At 48.1% G+C, this 26961-nt stretch overlaps 1 protein-coding gene across 7 annotated transcripts in view; it reads right to left on the bottom strand.

Annotated features, from left to right (window-relative positions):
- The window catches only part of CTXN1 (cortexin 1), a 177488-nt gene that overhangs the window by 59173 nt on the left and 91354 nt on the right, over nucleotides 1-26961 (bottom strand). For 4 of the 7 annotated variants that reach the window (XR_009457723.1, XM_059719531.1, XM_059719529.1 and 1 more), the window contains one exon: nucleotides 20216-20324. The exons of 2 other annotated variants lie outside the window; for them this stretch is intronic. Coding sequence is in view for 1 of the 5 variants with exons in the window: in XM_059719529.1 (XP_059575512.1) it covers nucleotides 20216-20324 (109 nt within the window). In the remaining 4 variants the exon portion in view is untranslated. Of the gene's footprint in view, nucleotides 1-284; nucleotides 355-20215; nucleotides 20325-26961 lie in introns of those variants that run through there. One more of the 7 variants, XM_019491248.2, reaches the window with a different exon arrangement.

Genomic DNA, 26961 nt, shown 5'->3' with positions numbered 1-26961 from the left:
ACACAAACATGACTCCACATAATAAGCCCTCTAACTCAGTAGTTTCAAGTTTTTTAGACTAAAGGTACTGCTTGGAAAATGCTAGCTCTTATTTTTTTTACTCATTTTTACTATAGAGAAAAATAGAGCTCTTTTCTGTTGCAAAGAACTCAGAAAGACCACAACAGCTCAGAATGCTTTTAACACTACGGATCCCTATTTGAAATCGTGGCACCCTGGTTGAGAATTACTGCTCTATCTAGACAGCCAGAACTCCCCTTTATGTATCCTCGCTATACACTTACCCAGGCTGCTTTCATCTTCTTTCATAACTAAGGCAATTTGTGGAGCTCAGATTTATTCTCCTGCTGTTGAGTATGGCTCCCTCCCATAGCTACCTGCTCTGAGCTGCAGAGCTATTCTTGTTATCTCCTAACGAACCACGTGGACATGCAGGGGATGGGTCCTTGGTTTCCAACTGTTGCTTTTTACAGAGCACTCCAGATGTAGCTACTCTTAGATCACCCCCAACCAATGCTTATCCAATTCTTGAACTCACCCAGTGATGGAGAGTCCACAACTTCCCTTGGTAATCTATTCCATTGCCTCACTGTTTCACCAGTGCAAACAGTTTTTCCTCATATCGAGTCTGAACCTAATTTGCTACAACTTTGAAGAGTTCACAGTTTATGCAAGGTGGGGAACAGACTGCTTGAGAGGTTGAAAATCTCAGTTTACTCAAGGATAGGGCACAACTAAAGAGCAGAGCAAATTACCCCATACAGCTCAGTCAACTGCACTTCATTCTGACCAGGAAAGACTTTTCTACAGGGGTACGAAAGAAGTCTGGCTTCCAGGGTCCCATGATTCATAGGATGTATTAGTTGTGTAGGCCTACCTACAGACAGCAGTTGTATGACCCTGCAGACAGCAAGCAGCTCCACAGGTAACTTGTAATAGCTGCTGAAAGACCTGCACCACAGCTGACAGCAAACATGTCCCTTCAGCTAAAGCAAAGGTGCAACACTACCTGCAACAATACTACCAGCTGCCTGCCAATCATTTTATATCTGGGACCCTGTTAACAGCTCGCAAGATCACCTATCATTCAATTAAGAGTGAGATTTTGCTCTGGATACATCTGCACTAGGAAATGGACTGAGAAAAACATACAAGAGACCGTGAAGTCATTCTCACTCTTGAACACCACCAACCTGGGCTGGTCTGAAATAAGCAGCCTACTTCTGAAAGGGATCTATGGTTGATTTTAAATCGCAGATTCACAGACAAGGACAGACAGGACCACTGTGGCCATCTTAATCTGACCTCCCATAGATATCACAAGCAATAGGTGTTTCCAGAATTAATCCTCATCAGAACTAAAAATGGCCAATGGTGGAAAATCCACTAAAAATCCAAGTGAGCTGTTCTCCCTTGAATTAAAAACATGGGCTTTCTTTCTAATCTAAATCAATCTGCTTTCAATTTCCAACCACTGGACCTTTTTAAACCTTTGTCTATTAAACAGAAGATCCCCCCCTATTATCAAAGTTCTGTTTCTCAGGTAGGGACTTATAGACGGTGCCCCTTAACCTTCCCTGTAGCTATGTAGAGCGAGCCCTGGTTCCAAAACCCTTGTTCCAACCCCTTAATCATTCTTGTGGCTCTTCTCTGATGGCTCTCCAATTTTTCACTATCATTTTGGATTACAGACATCAGAACAGTGTTCCAGGAGCAGTTGTTACTATCTACAAACTGTCAGTACGCATTTTATGTTTGCTTTCAGATCACTGATAAAAAATGATGAGCAAGAGAGAGCCAAGAACGGATCCCTGTGGAACCTCACTAGAAATGAACCCGCTCAAAGAATCCCCATTTGCAGTTACATTTTTGGACCTATGCATTTGCCAGTGTTAACCCAGTTAATGTTTGCTGGGTTAATTTGCATTGCCCTCGTTTCTTAATCAAGATGTCATGAACTGCCGAGTCCGCCGCACAGAAGGTGAGGTGGCATTTTGGGTGGGTGAACCCTCTCAGGGCACAATGGCAGAGCAGGTAAAGTGTCCTACTGCAGCTTCAGAGTATGAGTTTCAGACTCAATGTGGACTTGTGCGCCTCAGTTGACCCAAGTGTAAATGGGCACCAGGTCATTTGGGCTGGGGAGTGTAAAGCGGCTGGCTGGGATGTTAGATACATCACTCCCTTAGGTGCTACTGACTACAGGAACTGGCATAGCTTGGTGACAAGAGACTGGTGAGCTACTAGGCTTGTGCAGACCTTTGAACTGAAACCTTATCTGAAACGGGATAGTATAATGGTCACCCTTCATTTGAGAGGCTTGCAATCTCCTTTATGCAAGAGTGGAGCTGAAATACTAGAAGCTTCCAAAACACCAATATACATCACAGCCCACAACAAAACCACTCAGCAAATTGAACTATGTAGGTGGAGGAGCTGTTATGTCAATTTGGTGGGGAGTTACTTCCAAGATCAAAATTTAAATGAATAATTTAATTGGGAGACAAGGCAGGAATTGAGGATAATGGTCCAGGAAGCAGAGAGATATGGCACTGAATGGAGACAAGGGAAACAAATGCTGAAATGCCACTGTAACTCAGTCTGTCCCTGCAGAAGTCTGTCTGACCCAAACCCATTCACAGGTACAAGGCTCCTCATCAGTGAAGTGTGCAGTACTAATCATGCCACTTTCAGGGAACACTGCTGAACGAGGATTGAGAAAAACTGGCACTAACTGCATGTCCCAAGACCACTAAGGGCTTGCCCATTCAGGGTGCTATTGCAGAATGACTATTCCAATCTACACTCGCCCTTTACTTTATTCCAAATAACTTCAGGACCCTTCAGAAGTTCACCTGCCTCCTTGCAAAAATACCAAGAAGCTAGACTGCTTGGATGCCAGCAGAAGCATGGGCACACCCCAACCAAAGTCCCCAGCCTTGGCTGTAGCCAACACCCAATGCATCTGAGGGAGGCTTAAAAACACCCTGACATATGTAGCAGAAAAGGGGGAATGGGGACCAGCAAAGCTCAGAAGCATGGGAAATACCCATGGTAGAACATAGGCATAGCTATGCCTGAATCATCCCTGACCAGTGGCTGTCCAACCTCCTCTTGAACACCCCCAGTGATGGAGATCCCACAGCTTCCCTAGGCCATCTATTCCACTGCCTTACTATTCTAACAGTGAAGTTCTTCTGGATATCCAGTCTAAACTTACTTTGCTGCAGTTTCAAGCTGTTGGTCCGCATCCTTCTCTCTGCAGCAAGAAAGAAAAGGTGTTTCCCTTCTTCTTTCTGATAGCCATTCAAGTATTTAAAGATTGCTATCATATCCTCTCTGCAAGCAGAACATTTCCATTTCAGCCCCGTCTCATATGGCCATACTGACACCCCCAAGAATTAATGGCGTTTCCATTCTACGTGGCAAACGAGCTTGAGAATGTCCCTGCACCTCTCTCCTGCCTCTGCCCTTCTAGAAGCAGCTACTTTTCTGCTGATTCCAACATCTGTAATGCTAGGAAATTGCCACTTCCAGCTGCTCTGTGCCTTCATGTCATTTCCCAGGTGCAGGACAATTCCTGGGACACTTGGTGCCATTCCTGGGGGAACTTCCCACCTCGTTCTTCCTGCACAGGTATTTGCACCTGGCTGGGAGTAGGATGGGCAGCATTTATAGTGTGAACAGCTTGTTCTTTTCAGGTCAGTCTAAACTGTTCTGGAGTTTGGGCCAAATCTGCAAATAGTTTCAGCTGAAAAATATTTTGGGGGGGGGGAAATCAAATAGTCAAAGGGCTAAATCCCATTTCAGCTTCAGAAACAAGTGGTACTTCTGTAGCTGCATAGCAGAAGGATTAACAATTAAGCAGTTTGGTTTCCTTTTGCACCTGGAGTGGAATAGGCCCATGTGGCATGCATACCTGTTGAAAGCAAGGCAGCAGCAAAGACTGGCCCTCCAACTGTTTAGCCCCATGTTTTCCAAACTTTTGATACCTGAGGCACACTTTTTCTGGGTTAAAACTAGTGGCACACTTCACTCATATCTATATATAGATATCATAGATATTATTCAGAAAAATAACTGGAGGGGGACCTTGAGGCTAAAAAAAGTTGCATGTCACTGTTCCAGCTGGTGCTACATTGGGCAGTAGAGATAGGACCGTTACCTCGTCCTGTTGTGCTTGGCGCTTTCCACAGTCTGGTCCCTCCCAACCCCTGGCCTGTACCTTAGGGGGCAAGGGCAGCCTCTGCTGCTAAGACTGCTCCTGCAGGGTTTTAGACACCAGCAACAACCCCCACAGCCCCTCCTGCCAACCCCGAGACAGTGGAAGGAGTAGAGGGGAGAAGCTGGGCTGCAAAATTAGGTTCCATTTGTGTGTCCACCCCATCCTGTGCATCCATCCACCTGCTTGCAGCAAAGCAGGATGCAAGGAGCATAGGGTGGGGGTGCAGGCTGCCTGAGAGCAGGGAAGAGCAGGGGAAGGCAGCATCAGTGGCAGTCCCAGGAGGAGCAGGTGCAAGCACTGCTGGAGTAGCTGAGGAAGGCACAGGGGGCCAGACTGGGCAGGAGAACATTTACACAGGGACATTGCAACACAATTCTGTCACTCGTGGCACACCATTGTGTCACATTACACTTCAGGAATCACTGGTTAACAACCACTTAGTAATTATAAAGCTTGCCCAGCAAGCAGAATACCCAGTTTATGGTCCCTCTTACTGTGAGGGGATGTGAACCTACAACTCCTGCTGTGTCGGAAAGTGCACTGGGTAACGCATCTGCCTTGAATCCAGAGGTCCAAACCCCGTCTGGATGGGGAGAGCAAAGAATCCAGGCTTCCTCCTCACTGGACGCACATCAACCACCACGCTGTTACGTAGAAGGTATAACAGTCCACCTCCTCTTCCATCCCACTCTGACTCCCCTTCACTGTGTTTCTTTTGTGGCTGAAGTCTTAGCTTACCTGACATTACAAGTGGGCCTGAAGGTATTTACCATGTTAGTCCGAAGCCAGGCACAAGGCAGGAAAGGTTGGTCCCTTTGAGACTAACTGGTTCAAGAAACATGAGTTTTCATAGGCAACAATCTACATCACTGGATGCTATATTTCACCTGGCACCCATATAGTCAAGAGTGCAGCCTGCCAGGTTTGCACAGTGGGGAAGCGCAGCTATACTGAAACCCAAATCATACAGCTTTATGACTGCATAAGTGCCGCTCGGGCATCAGTGTGAAAATGGATCTGGCCTGAAATGTTTCATTTTGACATTTTTGAACAAAACGTTTCAACTTTTCATTTCAAACTGCATTCATTTTCATTTTTGCAAAAGGGTCTGACCCCCCCCCCCCCCCCCCGAAAACAAAACTAAAGATTCTGATCAAACCATCATTTTCCACAATAATTCTTTTTATTATTATTTTTCAGCTGTGGTCATCAAACCAAGATTCAAGTATCTGCAGAGCTCTAGCCAAGAGATAATCCCTCATGCCAGGGGCTGGCAACATTTTGGGGCCAAGTGCCAAAAAACTCAGCAACCTGGACTTCTAAGATGTTGGCATGCCAGGGGTGGATGGCAGGGGAGCCTTGTCGTGGCAGCACAACCATGTCCCTTCCCTGCCATGCTCCCCAAGGTGCATGTGCAGCTGCTGCCAGCAACGAGCCTGGCCAGGGCTCCAGACCCCTGCCTGGTGCGAGCAGCCCAGCTCCAGGTAGGTCCGTTTGCAGCAGGCACTGCAAGTGGATGCACCGGAGTCCTTGGATGCTTTGGCCCAGATCATTGCTGGCAGCGGCTGCATGCGTGCCTTGGGGCACACAGTGAGGCAAGGGCCAGGGGCTGCACAACCAATCTCAACTGACCTGTAGCTTCTACCCACCTGTCTTTGCCCCTGGCAGCCTGATGCTCTGTAGCACCACTTCACTGATCTGGGTGCACTTCCTGGGCTGCGCACATGGTAAGGACAAGCCACGTGATGGGGGTTTAGCCCCATAAACTGAAATGGTGGGTTTTTAATTGCGACTTAAAAACCCACCATTTCAATTCAGGGGCTTCCAATCACTGTTACAGTGAGGAGCCCGATCCTTTTTCTTTTTGTGGAGCCTGCCTGCGTCTCCCGCAACCAGGGAGCCAGCTGCCAGCGGGCCAAGCAGCCCCTGAGCTGCAGGGGCAGGGGGGAGGGCTGGTTCTTTCCTCCACGTTGGCAGCACCCCCTGGGGCCACCCAGGCAGGCTGCTAGTGGGTGGGTGCTGCCCGGGGGGCGCCACCACCATGGAGGGAAGGTCCGGGGCCCCCTGCAGCTCAGGGCCCACGGACAGCTCTCCCACCCAGCTGCAGGAGAGGCGGGCAGGCTCTGCAGAAAAAAAGAAAAGAGGATCAGGCCCCTCAGCACTTTTTTCTCCATTCAACAGAGCCTGCCCGTGTCCTCCATGGCGGTGGCAGTGCCCCCTGGGGCTGCCCACGCAGGGTGCTAGCTGCACATATGCTGCCATAGCCCGCAGGCAGCACCCGCTAGATCCAACTCTTCCCCAAGCCCACGCAGGGAGCAGTGCCTGGCAGGCTTCCAGCACATGGGCCCAGGGAAGAGCTCGGGGGATGCTCGGCCCACCGGCAGCTCACCCCCGGCCACAAGAAGCAGGCTCCGCAGAAAGAAAGAACAAAAAAAAGGATCAGGCCCCTCACTGCTTCTGCCTTCAGCCTGCTTCTCCCGCTGTTTGCCTGCCACAACCCGCCTGGGCTCTGGGCAGCTGCAGCAGGGAGGCAGCAAACAGCTGCACCCTGTTCTGTGGCAGCAGAGGCTGCATGCGCACCTTGGGGCACATGGTGGGGAGGAGCCAGGGTTGCTTTGCCCCAGGTTCCTTCCCAGCCATGCACCCAAGGTGTGCATGCAGGTGCCACCACACAGCCCAGTGCAGCTGCTTCAAGCCTCCCAGCTGCCTGCCACAACCAGCTGGGGCTCTGGGCAACTGCTGCCTTCCACGGAGCCCAGGTTGCTTGCAGCAGGGCTTGCAGCCTCCTGGCCACCTGCTGCAAATAGCTCAGGCTCCGTGGCCAGTGGCAGCTACCCAGAGCCCTGGCTGGCTGCGGCGCACCAAGCAAAATGGCTTGGTGTGCCATGCTCTGGCATGCGTGTTGAGGGTTGCTGACCCCTGCCTCATGCAACACATCAGGCTAGCCTGGTGGTAAAAAAGCTGGGTTCTGACTACTTTGATATTCCAAAGGGGTTTGCATCAGTGTTAGAATAAATAATCAATAATCAGTTAAGTAATACCTTATGTAGAGCTGGGGAGGGGAACACAATATATCAGCTAGAGTCAGTCTAGCTAAAATTGTCCCTTACTGGGGTACAATTAATTTTTTTTCTTGATATTATCACTTTTCCTTGGGTTTTAGCACTCATTAATTCATATTATACGGAGCACAAGCACAAATACATTTATTAAAATTTGTAATGTAATTGCTGAAGACTAGCAAGAACATTTGTGGGCTATATAAACAATATGCAGAAATGCTGAGCAACTCAGATGGTAATTGTACTATTTTAATTAGCAATTAAACTACTTAGTAATTAAATGCTAAGTAAATCAGTTCCTTTGTATTTAATTACTAGATACTCCTATAAATAGTTTACAGCAGTGAAGGCCAAACTTTTTGGCTGGCATGCCATAAATTAGCCCCACACCCTCCTCAAGCACTATTCCAATCCTTCCCCACCCCATAAATTATTTTTTTATAGAAAAGTATCAAATTTGACTAAAAATAAAATCTATTTTCTTCCAACTAGAAAGTTCTTAGCATCACAGACATAAGGAGGCAGAAGGGACTCTTGGTGGCCACCTTGCCTCTGACACAGGATTAAGTATACCTAGGCCATACTTGACAGATGTTTGCCTACCTTCCCTTAAAAACCTCCAAAGAAAGGCACCTACAATGCCTGCTGCAGTCTTACGCAACCTTCACCATTAGACACTCTTCCTCGTATCCAAGCCAAGTCTCCGTTGCAAATTATGAAAGTTTCCTACCACCTACCCCCAGATTCGGACAGCTGATCACCATTCTTCTTTCATAGATTAAGGCTAAATCCTGTTTCACCTATTTGCCATTTACATGGCTGCATAGGTGCCATGTTTTCTATCACATGCACAGATTTCAGCTTCTGTTTCCACCTGCAGCAGAAGAGGATTGCTCGGGTGTGTGCACAAGTCCTTCAACACGTGCTTGGAAAGAGAACACACATCTAGCAACTGTTTGATGGGGGAAAGGGCCTTTTATCTCCATGGTCTAGTGGCTGGGATCCTGTCCAGGAAGCAACCCAGACCATCAAGAGGGGGCTTAGAGCCTGCATTTCTCCAACTTCCCAATACAATGCTCTAACCAGCAGGCTGTGAGCTAGGCATTACCCAGAGCATCCTTTCCTCTCCTCCTGAAGTTGGCTCACTGGGCACCCAGAAGGGAAGATACGTTGGGTCAGAAGAAGAGCAGGTCACAGTGAGTCTGGCAGGACCTTTTCTCATATGTCGTATCCTTTATACCTCAAAATCCTTGTTCTCTGGAATCTCTGCAAAGTCCACACCTTCCTCAAGCCTGGCGCCCAAAACAAGCCACAGTACTTTTACCGAGGACTTTTCAGCAATGAGCAGGTAGAATAAATATAAAGCTGCCAAAATTATAAGAACCTTGATTGGGATAATATTGCTTAATTGTTTTGCCAGCCAGCACTGTGTGGACACGTGCCATGCCCACTCCACTGGCAGAGCTTACTGATGTGTGCGAGCACTGCACCAAGCAACTACACAGTTCCCAGTTCTTAAGGCAGAGTTCACAGATCATGTCTGGTGCTGCCTGACATCTTTAGGAGGTACTTCAAGACAAAAAAAAAATTAAGCTAAGACAAAATACCAGTCCTTTAATTTCCTCTGGGATGCTGCCACAGCTGCTTTTCACGCAGAGACTGCCCCACTTGAGAGAAACATTTGGCAGCTTTTAATACCGTATTTACTCAAATCTAAGACAAGGGTCCCCCACATCAGCATAGGTTTTCCCCTCAACATTGATTAGTGTACAAAGCAGAGCGGGAAGCAGGCAGCTGCTGTGCGGGCATTGGTTCTGAGCCCGAGTCAGATCCAGAGTCAGACCCACAGCAGCTTCCTGCCCATCTCCTCCACAGCTTATGCCCACCTTCCCACCCTTACTGTTAGGCACAGCTGGGCTCCAGCTCAAGCTGGATTCCCTCATGGGCAGGGAGTACAGGGAAACTGCTCCCTGCCCAGTCAACCAGCAGCACAGTCACTGTTGCCTGGTCCAGCAAGGGCTGTGCTTCCAGGTGCTATGCTCCTGGAGGAAACTGAGCCCGAGCGGTGTCTGACAGCAGAGAGGAGGGGAAGGGGCAGAGACTGGGGAGTAGGTGGGGGGAAGGGGCAGAAGCTGGGGGTGCAGGTGGCAGGGGGAGCAGGAAGGCTGCAGGGGGACAAAGTGGGGGGGCAGAGGGCAAAGTGGCAGCCTGACCACTGCCCTCCCACAGCGACTGTTTTCCCTGCTGTAGCAGGGGGGCAACAAATTTAAGAAAACCCTCCAATAATTAGATTCTATACCTGGAGCATTATAACAAATTTATAAATTTTCTATATATAGAATCTAATTATTGGGGGGAGGGGTTATATCTTAAGTTCAGGGTCAATTTAGATTTGAGTAAATACGGTAATTATCTCCCTTTCTAGCATCCCTGTCAATATAACCCAGAATTACTTTTTCCTTTTTTCTGCAACAGTATCACATCAAACTGAACATAAGCCAATGACAACCTCTATATCCTTTCCTGCACGATGCTATCTAGCCAGTTCTCCATTTTGTACATGTGTGCTTGGTTTCTCCTTCCTAGGTCTACTATGTTGTATTATTCTTGAGTTACAGAGCTTGTTGATTTATAAAAAAAAAAATTTAATTTTAACCTGCTCTCTGAAGCGCTTGCAATCCCTCCTGCCTCGGTGTCATTTTATAAATACACTGCCGAGTCATTAATGAAAATATCGACTAGAAACAGATCTACAGGACCTCGCTTGAAATCCTCTAACAATGGTTTGATGTCAAACTGAGAACTATATTTCAAAGTGTGGTTTTCCAATTAATACTGCATGGTGATGTCATCTAGACCAGGGATCAGCAACTGTCAGTACCACCAAGCTAAATTAACATAGCTGGATCCTAGGCAGTTGTTAGACAGTCCACTGGATGGTGTGTGCTTGCACAAAACGTAGTAATGGTGGGACTGTCCTTGGCAGACTGGACAGAATCTCTTCAGACATGGGCTGCAGGTTACCAACCCCTAATCTAGACCATCTTACTCTAGTTCGCTTATGAGAATATTACAAGTGACAGTGTCAAAAGCATTACTAACCACAAGACACATCACATCTGCTCTCCTTGTCCCTTAGAACAGCTGTCCTATCAAGGGAATCAAATCAGGTTGGCTTGACACAATTTGTTCTTGTCAAGCACCTGTCAGATTTTCCTTGTTATCTTGTTATCTCTCCAGTGCTTCCAAAGTGATTGCTTAATAATTCAAAGAAAAAGGCTCTGGTTCCAACAAAAATGTCTGTATTTTTCATTTCAAGATTTCAGAACTGTTGTTACTGTGAACATCCATCCAAATTTACTCAAATTTTGAGTTTCCTGAAGGCCTGGGGCAGAACTCTATTCTGTCACTGGGACAACCAAAGCACAGCTTGCAACCAATTCTGGGTTACACAGCTAAATGGTACGAGCGATTCTATACCCCTCCGAGTACAACGGGCGCCTATACATATGCATCGAGGCTGCTCCAACACACTGTAATTACGGTGCATCAGATCAGACTCTGGAGTGTGGTAATTACCCCACCTCCTGGAGCACACGTATAAATGCACCAAAGTACCCCCTTTCTAGAAACAGGATTGCCCTCCAGAGATGCTCATGTCTCCCTGTCCCTATACAGGAATATTTTTGCACCCAGAAGCCGCTTCCAGACAAGTGCTGCACTGCAGAGACATCTGCAATGTCACATACTACATGTTCAGTTGTTCTCCACGCTGCAAGGGAGCAGCACAGAGGGGTTTTTGACCCCTGGGGTCAAAAAAAAAAAACAACTCATGGAGAAAAAAGCAGAGTGGTGCATGTGGGGGCAGCTCATGCTACTCAAAACTGTAACCGAGCCACCCGGAGCTGTGCGGTGGCTGCCAGCCAGACTCTGTGAAGCAGAATCGCCACTGCTGCAGCCCCAGGAGGCCCCTGGGACTCCCCCAGGACCCCAGGTAAGGCTGCTGGGGCCAGCCCAGTGCTCCTTACCACCCCCAGGGTAACCTGCAGCATGCCAGAGTGCACGTGGCACAGGCATTCCCCGGGGACAACTAGCGGTGGCACAAGGTACACTGCTGCTAGTTGCCCTTGGGGAACCAATCATCCACAGTGTGTGTGTGTGTGGACGCGGCCAGAGGGAATAACAGAATACTCCGACACTTTAGTCAAGTAATTTAGTTGTGGCCTGCAGTTTGGTTGTCCACTAACCCAGCTGGAAGATGTTATATAATCACACGATGGGATCCCAGGAGTTCTGTGCCCAACCTCAGAAACAACGCATCCTGCCATACCAGATGTGTCTGGCAGAACACCTGATTTGGGGGATCAGGGAAAAAAAAATCCCAGATCCCAATTGCAAGATTGCAGGGCACATAGTTTGGGACCAGGAGCTCCCCAATCTCCAGCCATCCACACCATGACAGGGCAACTTTAAGTATCCCCAAGTGCAAGGAGCTGATGGGCTCACCCTGCACAGGAACATGCAAAGATTTGTGCTGCGATGCAGGAGGCAGACCTGGGGCTGCCTGCACAGGATCGGCCAGGGGGCAGCTCCGGGTCTGGTTCAAGCGCTGGAGCTGCCTCTTGCCCATTCCCCAGGATCAGGCACAGGACGCTGGAGGTTCCCACTGTCCAATGCCATAAGCTAATTGCCAACAACTGTTGGGGCAGCCCCGGGTCTGGGTGACGTGTCTCATGTTCAACTTAAAGATATTAGACATGGAATATCATCATGGCTGGTATGCCATTTTGTTCCATCATAAATTCTCTGAACTGTGGCATGTTATAATTTAGCATGTGACTAATGTGTTAATTACAAGGTGAATACAACATCTGCCAGGGTCTTGAATGAAAGAATTCTCCCTTCAACAGAGGAACTGAGTGAAAGGAGCCTGCCTTGGCCTTAATGGTATCCCACCTGGCAGTACGAAAGAGCACTTGAATGCAATAAGGTGATAAGTAGGGCAGAAAGTGAAAGGTAATCAGAGTGCCTGGGGATAAAGGAATTGGGAGCAAGAGCCAGAAGGAAAACAGTGTATGAGTAGGTAATAGGATAAGAGGGACACAGCAGGTGGAAAGGCAGGATCCAAGTGTAGAAAATAGGAGTAAAAAGGGGAGCACGGGCAGGAGTGGAACAGGGGCGTGAACAAGTGTTGGAACAGGGAGAAAAAATGTAGGAGCTAGGGCTAGAAGATAGGGTCAGAGAAGGACAGGATGAGACAGAGTAGAAAAGGGCTCATAACCGCTGAAGTGGACTGCCCTCCAGAACATGGAATTAAGCCCACTGCTCGCGAGTCCCACACGTTCTCTGCTGTCAGCAAATGGTTGCAAAACCTGCAGCAAAGGGTGTGTCCCGCTCCCCCTGGGCAGCCGGTCCATGCAGAGGATAACAATCTGCTACTGCTATTAGCTACTGCATAGCCCTATAGGCAAAGGCCTATACTATGGATCTGAGGTTCTGGCTCAAATCAGAGTTCAGTGTGCTTCTACCTAATGGGCTTTCTGCATCATCAATTTGTTTTTTTAAACAATAACAAAAAATGTTAAATATAATTTTCCTAAAAGAACATGGGCTGCAAAGTCAAGATCACATTAGAACACCAGCAGGGGCTGGAATTGTGTTTTCTGGGTGAAGTGTAAGTTATGCTGTGGATATCTAGGGTTCAGCTGGAAGAAGCGGTGTAAGAGCGTTGTCTCTATGGTGAAGTTCAGGGGTATGAACTGCCCCAACCAACTTCACCATGCCCCAAACCACCCATGCTGTGGCCTGAATTCCCCTGCCGAGACTAGCAGTAGCCCAGATTACTCCAGCCCTAAGCGAGCCCTAACCTGGCCCTGCTAGCCTAGTGGAAGCAGATATTCAGAGGTTGTGCATGCCCTGGCCAAAGGAGCCTGGCTGAATGTGGGTGGGCTTCATTCTGCCTGAAGCTGGGCTGAGCCTCTGTCTCAGTGACCAGGCTGGACTGGTTGCTGCTGTGTAGTGCAGCAGGAAGGAGGATTTGTATTCAGGTCAGTCAAAGAGGGGAGAACTGAAGACTGACAGAGTTATTCCTAGGGGCTGAAATTGGATCATTTATAGATGAGCCTCCCGCACAGAATATTCCATTGCAATCGAATCCAATTTGCTTGCCAGACGGTGCATCCGGCAGCGGTTCAGACTTGAAAGGGAAATGGATAACATTAAACAAACAGAAGCAGCCATAAATTAAATGCATTACCCTCCCCGCCCCATGTGACAGTCGTCAACCCATTCTCACAGGCTCTGTCTCCAAGTTGTCGAACGCAATCAAATTAAGGGCTCAGATTATTGAAGCTCAGTTGGCCAGACAGCCATCACTTTTCTCTAAGCAGGTGCCACGCAAAGAGCAAGCAGCTCTTCTCCTCCATCCCAGCAAGCTCAGAACAGTCCCTTTCTAACCGCAAATCAAAGGAAACCCAGCCTGGGCATCAACTCAGCAAGGGAGGACATGCAAGACCCTGCTTCTGGGACCTCTGAACATGCCCTGTGGGAGCAGAGACACTTACCCAGCCATTCCCTACAGAGCTGTGCTGGCTAAGAGGGAAAAAAAAATGCAGTTCCCTGTGGCGTGTGGCTTTGTACCCACAGAACAGCCACCCAGCTCCCATCTCAAAACAGAGCACAGGCGTTCTGCTATGCGCTTTCTATCCGATACTGGGGAAGGATGGGTCACAACACATAAACACTTGATCAGGGAGACATTTCAGGCTCTGCAGATACATTCTTTTCATACTTCCTAGCTCAAACTGAGAGCCATTTCTTTACTTTTCCCTCAGCTTTTCCTATGTAACAACACAATAAAAGATTGTAATAAAGTCACGTCTCAGGGTAATTTTTGTAATTTCTCATTTTAAGAACAGGACTGGAAGGGGCCTCCTGGGTCACTAGGCTCAAACGTTTGGTATTGCTGGACCACCTCATATTGTTCCTTTCATAAATGTATGCAGCATCATTGTAACAGGGTAGGACCACATCCTAGTCCACGTAGAGGGTGTCTAAATGGACTTGAGGCATCTCAACACAATTCTGGTCCACCTTGTTCAAGTCTCTGAAAATCCATTAATGCAATTCCTTCTGTAACGTGCCATCATCTTCCCCTAAGAGGCTGAGTCACAAAAAGTAATGAGGAGGAGGATCCTCCCACCTTTTCCTATTAAGAGTGTTGCAGGGACTGGAGCCTAATGTAACAGAATCGCACACAGGCACCAAAGTCCACTCATGCACCTTATGGGGATAACAGCATCTGGCCTGTAGGTTTTGTTGCCCCACTTCTCCTATCTGGAGGCTGCTCCAGGACTCCACTGATGGGTAGGAATCGTCCAGTTTCCAGCCTAAATGTGTTCAGACACAGCTTACCCCCATTTGTTCTTGGGCCTAGCTCTTCTCCAACTCTGGTGTTTACCCTGTAAAGATTTTACAGATAGCAAACATATTTGCCTCAGCCTCAGTTTTTCTTGTTGGAAATAACCACGCTGTGCTCCTTTAGAGCCTGTCTAGATCATGTCAGCAATGTTCACTTGGAAACTTGGGGCCACTCTGCTGACTTTAGCCTCGTCTTGCTCCAGAGCTAGAACAAGGGTTGTTCAGGGCTTGTCCCCAGTGCCCAATCCCAAGCCCTTGGTCTCTAGCAGACCTAATGCCAGGCACTGGAGAGGAGCCTGGAGTTGGCCCAGTGGCAATTTTCTGGGTGAGAAGCACCTAAGTGGACTCAGGTGGGCAGGTGTGAGCAGCTCTGTGCCCCTCAAGAGACACTTCTAACCCGGTAGAGATAATGCTCAATCTCCTTCCAAACCATTAAGATCCTTCAATCACTCCAGCAGCATGATCCTCACATCATTTATCTGCTATTTTCAACACCCAACAGCCCAACTGTAACCCCAAGGTCCTGCCGGCAGTGCCAGTTCTTGTATTGCACCTTTCCATCTGTTCCAGTGACGGGAGGGCTGTACAGGGTTTGAGACGGCTCCCGTGCTCTGCCTGACCAGAGGAGGTTGTGCCCACAGCCTGTCGTGGTGGCACTGCCACAGCACTGGACTTTGAGACAGCAACTGGGATCGTTGCTTTGGGATGCTTCTTCTGCTAGGCATCATGAGTCACAGCACAGCAGGAACCCAAAGCAATGCCATTGCCTACGCAGAAGCTCTGGGCTATTGTAATAGTTCAGAAAGCCCAGTGCCTTCTAGATGACAGCTACTGCCATGATCAGCACAGCTCTGACAGGTCCACCTAGAGAGACGAAGAAGCCAACAACAGCCTTGGATAATAGAGCAGGGCGCACAAGTGTAGTCAGAAAAGGTTTGTGCCATTAGATCCAGAGGTGCCCCAGCTGAACACCTTACATGGACCACCTCCTACAACGGGTAGAGCATCAGAGGCAGAGGCTTGACAGGGCTTCTGGTTTTAAACATGAGCTTCTGATGCCTAAGCTAAAATGCCAACCCTACTGGCTTATTAAAACAGCCCACCTACGATGAGAGGGGGAAGAGAGCATTGCACTCAGCTGAAGTTGTCACAGCACCTGATGCTCTGTTTAGACACCAGGAGAGGACACGGTCCTCACTCCAACTCAGCTTCCAACAGCTCATTGTGAATGCATGACTGAGTAACAAAAAGGAGGAAGCTGAAGCCAGTCTGGGGAGCTCTGCAGATGGAGCATGAAAGAAATAAGCAGATGGATGCCCAGCCAGTTAGAGAGGGCACAAGCATCCAGACGGGTGGAAAAGCAGCCAACAAAGGGCAGACACTTCCTCCTGGCTCTTTCTGCCAGAAGCCATGGGTCTGGCTGTTTCTTGTCAAACCAGCCTTCCCATTTAGTAATAATCTGAGAGGAATCAGATGCTGCCAGAGGGATAAAGAATTGTCAGGCAATAGCCCTGCAAGACTGAGGAGGTAATGCTCTCATTAAATGAGAACAAAGGAAGAAGACACTCATTCTATCAAGATCTGGGACGAGGCATGTAATTGCTCTGAGGTTTATTCCATCCCCGTGGTAAACTAATAGAATTGATGCCAGCAGTGTGGGACAAGGAATGAAAAACTAGTGTATGTTAATAGCTGAAGGGGAAAGGTAATGGGCAGAACATAATTAACTGTGTTGGAATTCAGCTGGCACATGAGTCTCTCGTGACAAGTGCGGCAAGGATTTCAACGGCGTTGAAAACTCAGGCAGTTGTGTCCCCCGCGTCATCCAAAATGCACCACCTCCTGGAGAACAGCACCATCACAGCAACATATTAGGACCTCTATCCACAAAGCTTTTGAGTGCCGGGGGCAACTTCCAGGTGCAAGTCCTGCAGAAGGCAACTCAAGGCCATGCTCTTGACCTACTGCTCACAAATAGGGGAAAATTGGTGGGGAATGTAGTAATGGATGGCAACTTGAACAGCAGCAACCACAAGGTGATTGAGTTCAGGATCCCAAGGAAAAGAAGGAAGGAAAGCAGCAGAGTAAGGGCCTGGACTTCAGAAAAGCAGCCTTTGACTCACTCAAGGAACTGATGGGCAGGATCCCCTGGGAGGCCAGTCTGAGGGGGAGAGGAGTCCAGGAGAGCTGGCTGTATTTTAAAGAAACCTTACCGAGGGCACAGGAACAAACCATCCCAATGCACAAAAAGACTAGCAAGTATGGCAGAACACCAGCTTGGCTTGGCAGCGAACTCTTCAGTGAGCTAAAACGCAAAAAGGAAGCTTATAAGAAGTGGAAACTTGAACAAACAACTAGGGAGGAGTCTGGCTCAGACACGCAAGCATGAAATCAAAAGGCCAAAGCGCAATTGGGGTTGCAGCTAGCCAGCAATATGAAGGGTAAGAAGTATGTCAGCAACAAGAGGAAAGTGGGTCCTCTACTAAATGGGGGAACCCTCAGTGCCTTTTTCACCTCAGTCTTCACAGGCAAGGTCAGCTCCCAGACTACTGCACCTGGCAGCACAGTTTGGGGAAGGGTGTGTAATCAGTGTCTAAAGAACAGGTTAGGGACCATTTAAAGAAGTTGGATGCATACAACTCCATGGGGCCAGATATAATGCACCCAAGAGTGCTGAAGGAGTTGGCCAGCATCTTTGCAATAGCATCAGCCATCATCTTTGAAAACTCATGGCAAATCAGGAGAGGTCCCAGATGACTAGAAAAGGGCAAATATAGTGCCCATCTTTAAGAAAGGGAAGAAGAAGGATCTAGGGAAATACAGACTAGTCAGCCTTACCTTAGTCCCTGGAAAAATCATGGAAAAGGCCCTCAAGGAATCCATTCCTAACCACTTGGAGGAAGAGGTGGTAATCAGGAATGGTCAGCATGGATTCACAAGGAGCAAGTCATGCCTGACCAACCTGAATCCCTTCTCTGATGAGATGACTGGCTCTGTGGATGCAGGGAGTGCAGTGGACATGATATAATTTTGTTGCACAATTTACCAATTGCAAATGACCAAATAACAAGCAAGACTTTATCAGGGGGATAAGACAAGCTTAACATCGCTACACCTTGACTTTAGCAAGGCTCTCACTACTGTTTCCCACAGCATTCTCGCAAGGAGGCTAAGGAAGTATGGGCTGGATGAATGGACTGTAAGGTGGATAGAAACCTGGATGGATCATCAGGTTCAGAGTGTAGTAATTAATGGCTTGATGTCTAGTTGACAGCTGGTCTCAAGTGGAGTGTCCCAGGAGTCAGTCCTGGGGCTGGTTTTGTTCAATAGTTTTATCAATGACCTGGAAGATGGGATGGAGTGCACCTTCAGCAAGTTTGCAGATGACACCACGCTGGGGGGAGTAGTAAGTATGCTGAAGGGTGGGGCTAGGATTCAGGGAGAGGACTGGACCAAAACAAATCTCATGAGGGATTTCTTACATTAAAGAGAAGCCCAAATTCCTGCACTTAAGATGGAACAACCCCATGCACCAGTACAGGCTGGGGACTGGCTGGCTAAGTAACAGCTCTTCAGAAAACGACTTGGGAATTATAGTGGACAATAAGCTGAATATTAACTAACAGTGCACCCTTGTTGTAAAGATGGCTAACAGTATACTGGGTTGCATTAGCTGGAGTGTTGCCAGCAGATCGAGGGAAATGGTTATTCCCCTCTATTCTGCACTGGTGAGGCCCCATCTGGACTGGAGTCCAATTCCTAAATGAAGAATCAAACTACTTCTCCCACCACAATTCTTACTCCAAGGAAGACTCACAAAACTGGATTTCAATAACTAGTGAACATATTGTGCATCAACAGAGACTTTTAATCTAGAAGGATTCTGAGGTAGCAAATAGACTCTTCCACATTCTTGGGGTGACACTATTGAACTACAACCAGCATGTTCAAAGACTGCATTTCAGGGGTAAACTGAGCAACAACTTCCAATTCAGTGCATTAGCAGCTACTCAGAGCCAACCCCTCTTCTTATCACCTTTGGGCAAGAGCAAGTTCTTATGGCAATTATAGTTGCAATGTAGGACACATGCTATACATTCCTTGCGTGTGGGTCTTGGCATTTGAAAGAACTGCAGGCTCTTTACTGGTCACAACCATTAGAAACCTGGTTCTACAGAAACTTATGGACCAACATACGTATCTACACAGAACCAGCAATCACCCGAAACACACCAAAAAAGCTGTAATATACAGCCAAGCCCTCCAATACCACCGAATTTGCACTGAGAATACCTGAAATCATCACCTCACACATCTCAAAAGGGCTCTCACCCAACAAGGATGTTCCTCCAGAGAGATAAACTGCACTTGTGAAAGAGCTACCTAGATACCACATGAACTGCTGTAGTACAAAAAATCCCCATGAATTGTACACCCTTAGTTAAGAAATACCATCCTTCCCTGGAACCTATATTGAAAATCCTCAAACACCTGCAACCCATGCTAGAAGACCCAATTCTTAAAGAGATCTTTCCAGAACCACCCATCCTAGCCTTTAAACAAGCACCGAACCTTGCCAAGCTCATCACCAGAAGCAAAATTCCTATGGCCCAAAGCACACTGAATGGATCCAGACCATGTCGGGACACAAAATGGAAAACCTGCCAACACATCTCTACCACTCCCACAATAACTACAGCCCACAACAGAACCACCACCATTCCTGGACCTTACACCTGCACCTCCAGAAATGTAAACTATCTCTCTCATCCAGTGCACTGAATGCTCAAAAGGAAAATATGTAGGAGAAACCGCTGCACACCAGAATGAACGGTTGGCTTGAAAATGGCATTTAAAGGTTTGCTTTTGAAAAGTGGCTTATAGGATGTATTAGAATAATGGTTATAGCAGCAAGGGTTAAATGATTTCTAAAGAGTTTGGGTCTCAAAGTCACACAGGTCTCCCAGCTTTCAGAACCAGCCAGAGTGTCTAACCCAGGCAGGAAAACAGCAAGGCCACACACACATCCTGGGTAACTGAAAACATCCAAACTTTATTTTCATAATACAGATAGGCCTGGCTCCATGGCGGTAGTGCCTACTTGAAAAAAACCTTAAGCTTTCTGGTTCTGGGGAGACGGACCAAATTAGGAGGACATCAGTAAAGCCCCAAATTAGGAGCTGGGCAGGTGATAGGTTTTTGAAAATGAGGTTTTGGCTGACAACACTGTGAGACCAACCAGCAACAGCCATGGATCAAGAGTCATCAGGAGAAGAAAGAATACAGTTTTCAAAACAAAGGAGAGGGGAAAACAGTAGGCATCAGCCCCAGACCTCCCCGGCTGCTGACATTGGACACTCAAGCAAAGGACCTCAAGGTGGCATTTATGTACCGGCCAAATGGACTGCTGTCCTTGTGTATATTCTGGGACTGGACAATTTGGGTAATGTATGTAGTATTTGCTTTGCCTGCATTGCTTTTATTTCCCATCACTGTGTATCAATAAACTCACCTATTACCAACTGGCAGGTGTTGTGGTCGATCTGAGGGTTGTGCTCGCCCAGGACAAAGGTATAAGGGCTGGGTCCTAAATCCAGCGCCAACAGAATGTACACCAAAATCTATCAAAGACAAAAATACCCAATTACTTGCGAGTGCACACTGCTCACAAGACACCCACTCTCTCTCCAATCTCTCAGTTCTAATCCTTAAAGGGAATTTACAAAACACCTTTCATAGACAAGCCTATGAACTTCACTTTATAAATCTACTGGATACAAAGAATCACGGACTAAATATAGACATTGGATTTATGGCACATTATAATTTGACTGCCATCTGATAACCCCAGGTAACCTCTCTACATTTTACTAGATACATTCTATCGCCAGGTCAACATTTCCCCATTCCCCACCCCCACTCCCTGTCTCATACCTATTGTCTCCATCACCTGTGATCCTCACTGCCATGCATTTGCATTTTCACAGACCTGTATTTTGCATATTGGCTTCTATTCTATTATGGATAACACAGAACACCAGCAGACACTCTCTATGCCTAAAGAAGGGTGTTTGTTCCTGAAAGCTTGCAAGGAACACATTTTCCAACTATTTAATTGGTCCAATAAAAGATATCACATTTACCCAAAGAACCTTGTCTGCCAGAGAAAAACAATGTTTTTTCAAAGCTTGGCAATCCCATCATGCAACAGATCTCACCAACTCTCTTTCTAAATTATTCAGCAGTACAACAAATAATTGTGACCTTTGTTGCTGCATGGTTTACTTATGTGCAACTTGTAGGTATTTAAGTACAGATGAACTCATGATTTCTTTGTAGGCACCAAAAATACCACTTCAAAGTGTGAACTCTTCACTTGAGACGACAAAAGCAACAGAATAAGACAGCTATTCTGTAACATTCTGGATTTTGGGAACTTGCTCTGCCAATCAAAATGCACCCAGTATTAGATGGTTCAGAATTAATGTACTCAGCCAGACAGCTGAATATAAAACAGCTTGGCAGCCCCTAATCTGAATGCTGAGTGGCAGAAGAAAGATCTCTGCGGTTTGCTATCAGACGGCTTCTGGAGGTTAGACACCCAAGGTTCCTTTGAAATCCAGATAACACACCAAGGCTGTGGAAATGATACGGGGCAAAGAATAACATAGATCCAGTCTGCATTCAATGAAATATTCAGGTGTCCTATTTGTTTGGGAAAGGGAATAGGATCCAGGTGGATAAGGCCCAGGTTTGGCTGAAGAAGTGTCAGTCCCAGCCAAACAACTTTGAATTAAAAGCTCCTTCCTCCCTGCAGTCAACTAGTCGTGTCAGTACATCTCCATATATGCCCATTGCAGCTCATTATTCCAGGTGTTACCTGGGTAGAAATTAATCCATTAGCAGAAAGTACCTCTTGCCTACCCTGCACACCAGGAATCAGCTACTGAGTTGGAAGTTTTCTCTTCAGAATTATCAGCTAATACCCCATCCTCACAGAAAATATATTGCTCACTGCTGGGAGAAGGGGACTGTCAGAGCTCTCCCACAGTTGGACTGCAAACTAACTCTTTGCAGCTCATTCAGACTTTGGCAAATGGAAGCAGTGACTTTGAGCTGCATTATCCAATGGGTTGGCAGCCTTTTACCAGCACAGGCCGGAGTTTGTGACCTGACCACAGCTGCAGGCTGGAAGACAATACTCCCCACCACCACCGTGGCCAGCTGTCTGCACTCACTCTTGCTGCAGATTCCAGACTCCTCTGCAGCAAGGGATGTGCAAATGTGGCAGAGCTGCAGGCTGCACAGCAGAGGGAAGTACCATGGTGAGGAAGGGTGACAACACAGCTCCGTGCCACGGTCCCCCATGCCAGATTGAACCTTCATTACGTAGTCCCATTGCACAGCTGGGAATGGAGGCACAGAGAAGCTAGGGTCAAGGTCCCAAAAGGGACCAAGGGACCACAGTGCTCAGTATCACACTGCATTCATTTTAGGCACTGGTCTGAGTGAGTTGCCCAGGTTCCCAGCACAATGCACACAGCACCAGGTGTCTCAGAACAGGACTCTCGATGCCAGTGGGCAGAGCAGAGTGCTGCCCAAGGTAGTCAGAAGGAAACAAACAGGGTACATCTAAAACCCTCCCCATCCCTAGGGCTTAGATATCTCTTTTACCTGGGACCTCCAGCCCAGAGAGCTCCCCAGCAGGCAACATGTAAGCTCCCTTATATAAAACAGTAAGGGCTTATTCTTTTCCTTTAAAGCATACCTAAAAGAGCCCCCTCCTACACAGTGGCTCAGTGGGCACAATTCACCAGGAAGGGAGAGATCTGGGCTCAATTCCCACCTCTCTGCAGAGGGCCAAACTCATACAGTGTGGGGTAAAGGAGCATGTGGCTGTGTAGGGTGGAGGGTGACTGGGGTGTATGAGGGGGTGTGGAGGTCTGTATGTATAGCAGTGCAAGGGGGGGGGGGGTGCATGTGTATGGGGGGGTGGGGTGTAGGACTCACCCTATGAACACACACACACCCTCCCAGCCCTGGAGTACCCGCATGGTCCCCTTGCTCCCACGGTCCGGTGATGCAGCCTGGGGCCACATGGTGTTGGAGTGGATGGCAGGCGTGCAGGGAAGCAGCAAAAGCTGCAGCAGACAGAGACTTCCAGTTGTTGGGGTGTGGGGCAGGGCAGGGCTGGCCTTGTTGGTGAGTCCTGCTTGCTTCCCCTGGGTCCTACTGCCTCTGGATGTCATCTTTGACAGGCAGCCAGAATCAGATAAATATTAAATTTTCTAAATTTTTTAGGGATCCTGCAGGCTGGATAGAATGGCCTGGTGGGCTGGATGCAGCCCACAGGTTGCATTTTGCCCACCCCTGCTTTAAGAAGTGAAACCACTATCACCTATTCTCCAGTACTTCTGAGAGGTGCAGGCTCCAATCCTCATGTAAAGGAGAGAAATAAATCCTGGTCTCCCACATCTTGGAGGTCACCACCAACTTGCATTTTGAAAAAGAATGGTGGCTGCCACATTTATGGAATCTGATCACCAACCACATTGTACCACGCAGGCAACAGAGGCAGACTGCCTAGTTTGTGAGTCCTGACAGGACATAGGTATGAGAGAAGCACTAAGCCAGCCAGTTTTGTGAAGCCTGGGGCAATGCTAGGCCTGCTCAGAAGCAGTCCTTTAGTTATTCAGAAACTTCAGTATCAAAAGCTTAGGCCCTGGCTTAGCAGGAGTTTTGAGAACTGCAATTTTGGACTTAAGTACCTAAACCCCTTGTGGACCCAAGCCTAAGTGATTTGTCTGAGATCACACAGAATGCCTGTGGCAAGGAAAAAACCCCTGAGTTTTCCAAGGTATGAGCCAATACTGAATCCAGGACTTTCCATTCTTCCAAGTGTGCTTTCCCCAGTTCTCTCCATTCCAGCCGATATCCGAATCCCGTATTACGCTAAAATACTGAGGCCCATAGCTGCAGCAGGTACAAACTGGTGAAGCACCACTGATGTCCATCATTTCAGCTCCACTGGTTTATACCAGCAAAAAATCTGGCCCAGTGTCATTATGCATAAACTCAGGGGAGGCCAAATTTAGGCTTTTTTTTATGTTACCCTATTAGCAATTAGGATGCCTACACCCCCACACGCTAACTGTAGCAGACCCCTGAACCTTTCTGTCCTGCTGTGCACTTCTCAGAGCTTCTTTGCTTGTTTCCTTAGCTATATAGTGATAGAGAAGTGTGTATGATGGTTACTTGGAGCATGGAAAACAAGCAGAAAGGGTGACTGATCTGCATTTGCCAGTTGGTACTACTTCCTAAAAGGTATAACCAGGGAAGAGTTTGTCATCACAATCACCTGCACCATTAAGTTCAAAGCAAATAGGCTGACACCTGTCTGAGTGCTCACGGTACCCACCGTGTCTGTACTGCATAAGTATCTAGGCACCTTGATGCTCTTAGCCAGATTATGGCAGGCTGCTGCAAAGAAGAATGCTCGTCTTGACAGGCTAAGCTAGAAAAGTGCTGCCCCCTGAGCTCTCTGGGGAAGAAGTGATTTTTATTGTTGTAACAGGATTTTAAACGGTTCTTCAGCAGACAGCTTTGATGTGCATCCCTGGTCATGCTGTATTCTCAACTGCAGGGCTGCCAAAAACACCAGAAGGGAACCATGTCCAGAGCCAAAGCCATGCAGAGGTGCAACAAGGCAGCTAGGCTAGGGCAGCTACGATGCAGGGAGGCAAGGGTGACTTTCAGCTGGTGCTGTGGCACCAGTGCAACTATGCTACTGTGGCAGCTGCTATTATTTTTCCACCCCCAACTAAGTTGGCATGCAGGGTTGCTGCCCTGGTCACCCTGCCTTAATTAAGCTACTGAGATCACGTCCACATAAAGAATACCGACAGGACGGCAATAATTGTACGCTATACTGGCAAAAGGAACATCAAGATGCATGTTAAGCCCACAAAGCAGTGCTTTCATTGACACAGCTTATTCCAGCAGCCATCCCAAGCAAATTCCTCACAGCAGGAAAAGCAGTTTTTTCTGATGCCACTGTGTCCATCCTAACAGATTCTGCTGACACAGCCCTGTCAGGGATCACACATCTTCCCATCCCAACTTGTACAGTTATGCCAGCAGAGGTCTGAAGCATGCATCTGAGCAGGCATCCTTGCCTTGCTACCAGTCTATTCCCCATAAGGTCTCATCCCAAACTGGGCAGCAAGAGCAAATGTAGAACTGAACACTAAGGGCAGAATCCTACTTGAATTTACACCCGCAAACAACATTACACAGGGACATAGCTGCTATTTCTGGCACTTGCACACTGTTTGCAATCCTACCCCATGTGCAGCGCTGATTTGTTGACAAGTTTCTTATGTAGCTACTGAGCATGCACAGAAGGCTGTACTCTGGCTGGGCAGATGGGTGGCTCGGTATATGCATAACTGAGTGTAAGGTCTGAAATTATGGCCTGGCAGAGACAGACGGTGCCAAGATGATTGCATAATAGCTCAAAATAGTTTTACTCTTGTATATTGTGTGTGGGGTGGGTGTTTGCAGATGAGGTGGAGGAGCGCTGCCTGCAATGTTAGGTCCCAGGAGCCAGCCAGAACTGAGGAGGGGGAGGGCAGGGCAGGGGGACACATGCAGCAGAACTTGCCCAGGTGGTACGGTGTACGGCTGCCCCCACAGTGCTCTGCATGGGGCTGAGCTCCACCTGCTCCTGCCCAGGGCAGCCAGCACTGCAATCCCACAGGCTTCAGCCAGTGCACACAGCTTCCTGGCAGGCCTGCTCCCAGTATGGCTGCAGCCACCCAGGTGCTGGTCAGCCCCCACCCCACCTGCAGCAGCTCCTCTTTCTTCTCTTGTCCCTGCTGCACTGGTCCAAGCAGGAGGGAGACTTCAGCTGGGTGGCTCCTGCCCCAGCACACACGGCTTCAGCTCCAGCTCCTGACCACCTTCCACCCACAAGTGGCCACTCATCGTGCTAGATGGGCAGAGTGGGTGGAAGGCAGTCAGAGATGGAGCCCCACGCACTGGGGTAGGAGCCAGCTGGAGCTTCCCCCTGCCCCTCGTGGAACAGTACAGCAAGACAGAAGGAGGACGACCCGCTGGAAGCTGGGGCAAAAATCAAGCAGCACCCTCCAGGAAGCTGTGTGTGCTGGCCAGGGCTGGTGGGCACAGGCAGGAGTGCAGTGCTGGCTGCCCCATGTGGGGCTCAGCACCATATGGAGCACTACACGGGCAGCCACAGGCCGTATCCAATCAATTGGTGGGCACTTCCGCTCACAGGCCAGATCCAAATCAGCTGGCAGGCCAAATCCAACCTGCAGGCTGTATTTTGCCCACTCCTGCCATAGAGTGAAATCAGGTTAGTCAGGCTCTTGGCAAATCCATGCTGGCTGTTTAGGATTACCTTTTTCTCTCCTCCAAGCGCTCCAAAATATAATTTAGGGAATTGCAGACCAGTGAGTCTAACTTTGATACCTAGAAAGATCATAAAGCAAGTCCTCAAGGAATCTCTTAGGACTGGCACCATATTTGCCCTTTTCCAATCATCTGGGTCCTCACCCAACCTCCATGGAGTTCTCCAAGAGGATGGCCAATGGCTCTGAAATTACCTCGGTCGGTTCCTTCAGTACCTTAGGGCAGTGGTTCTCAACCTTTTTTGTACCAGGACCCATTTGTAAACATTGACAGCCAGTCCAGACCCAGTGCCCCCACTCCCGACCCGCTGCCCCCAGTCCCACAATGTGTGGGGCAGGGGGTAAGCAATCCCAAGGGCTGGAGCTCTGCCAGCCTGCAAGTGAAACCCAACAGTTCCCCATGTTTTTCTCCTTTAAAGGGGAATCCATTTTTAAAGCTTGTTGATCCATTTTTAAAGTTTGTTCGCAACCCTTTCATATATTCTTGCAACCTGCATTTGGGTCATGAAGCACAGGTTGAGAAGCACTGCCTTAAGGTGCATCCCATCCAGCCCTGCCAACTTGAAAACATCTATCTTCTCCAAGTCACCTGTTCTCCCACTACTCTAGACTGTTTGTCTGTGTCCCTGCCTATAAGTTCATCATGGGGGCACAGAAGGGAATTGGTGAGGTTTTACTCACCAAGGCGCCCCTGGGGGTTCCAAGAAATAATGGCCATAAGCTAGCAGAGAGCAGATTTAGACTAGACATTAGGAAGAACTTCACAGTTCGAGTGGCCAAAGTCTGGAACGGGCTCCCAAGGGAGGTGGTGCTCTCCCCTACCCTGGGT

Source organism: Alligator mississippiensis, chromosome 16 (assembly GCF_030867095.1).
Source record: "Alligator mississippiensis isolate rAllMis1 chromosome 16, rAllMis1, whole genome shotgun sequence".
In the NCBI taxonomy this organism is placed as follows: Eukaryota; Metazoa; Chordata; order Crocodylia; family Alligatoridae; genus Alligator; species Alligator mississippiensis.
Note: the sequence above shows the minus strand (reverse complement) of the source record. Positions and strands in the feature narration are given on the sequence as shown.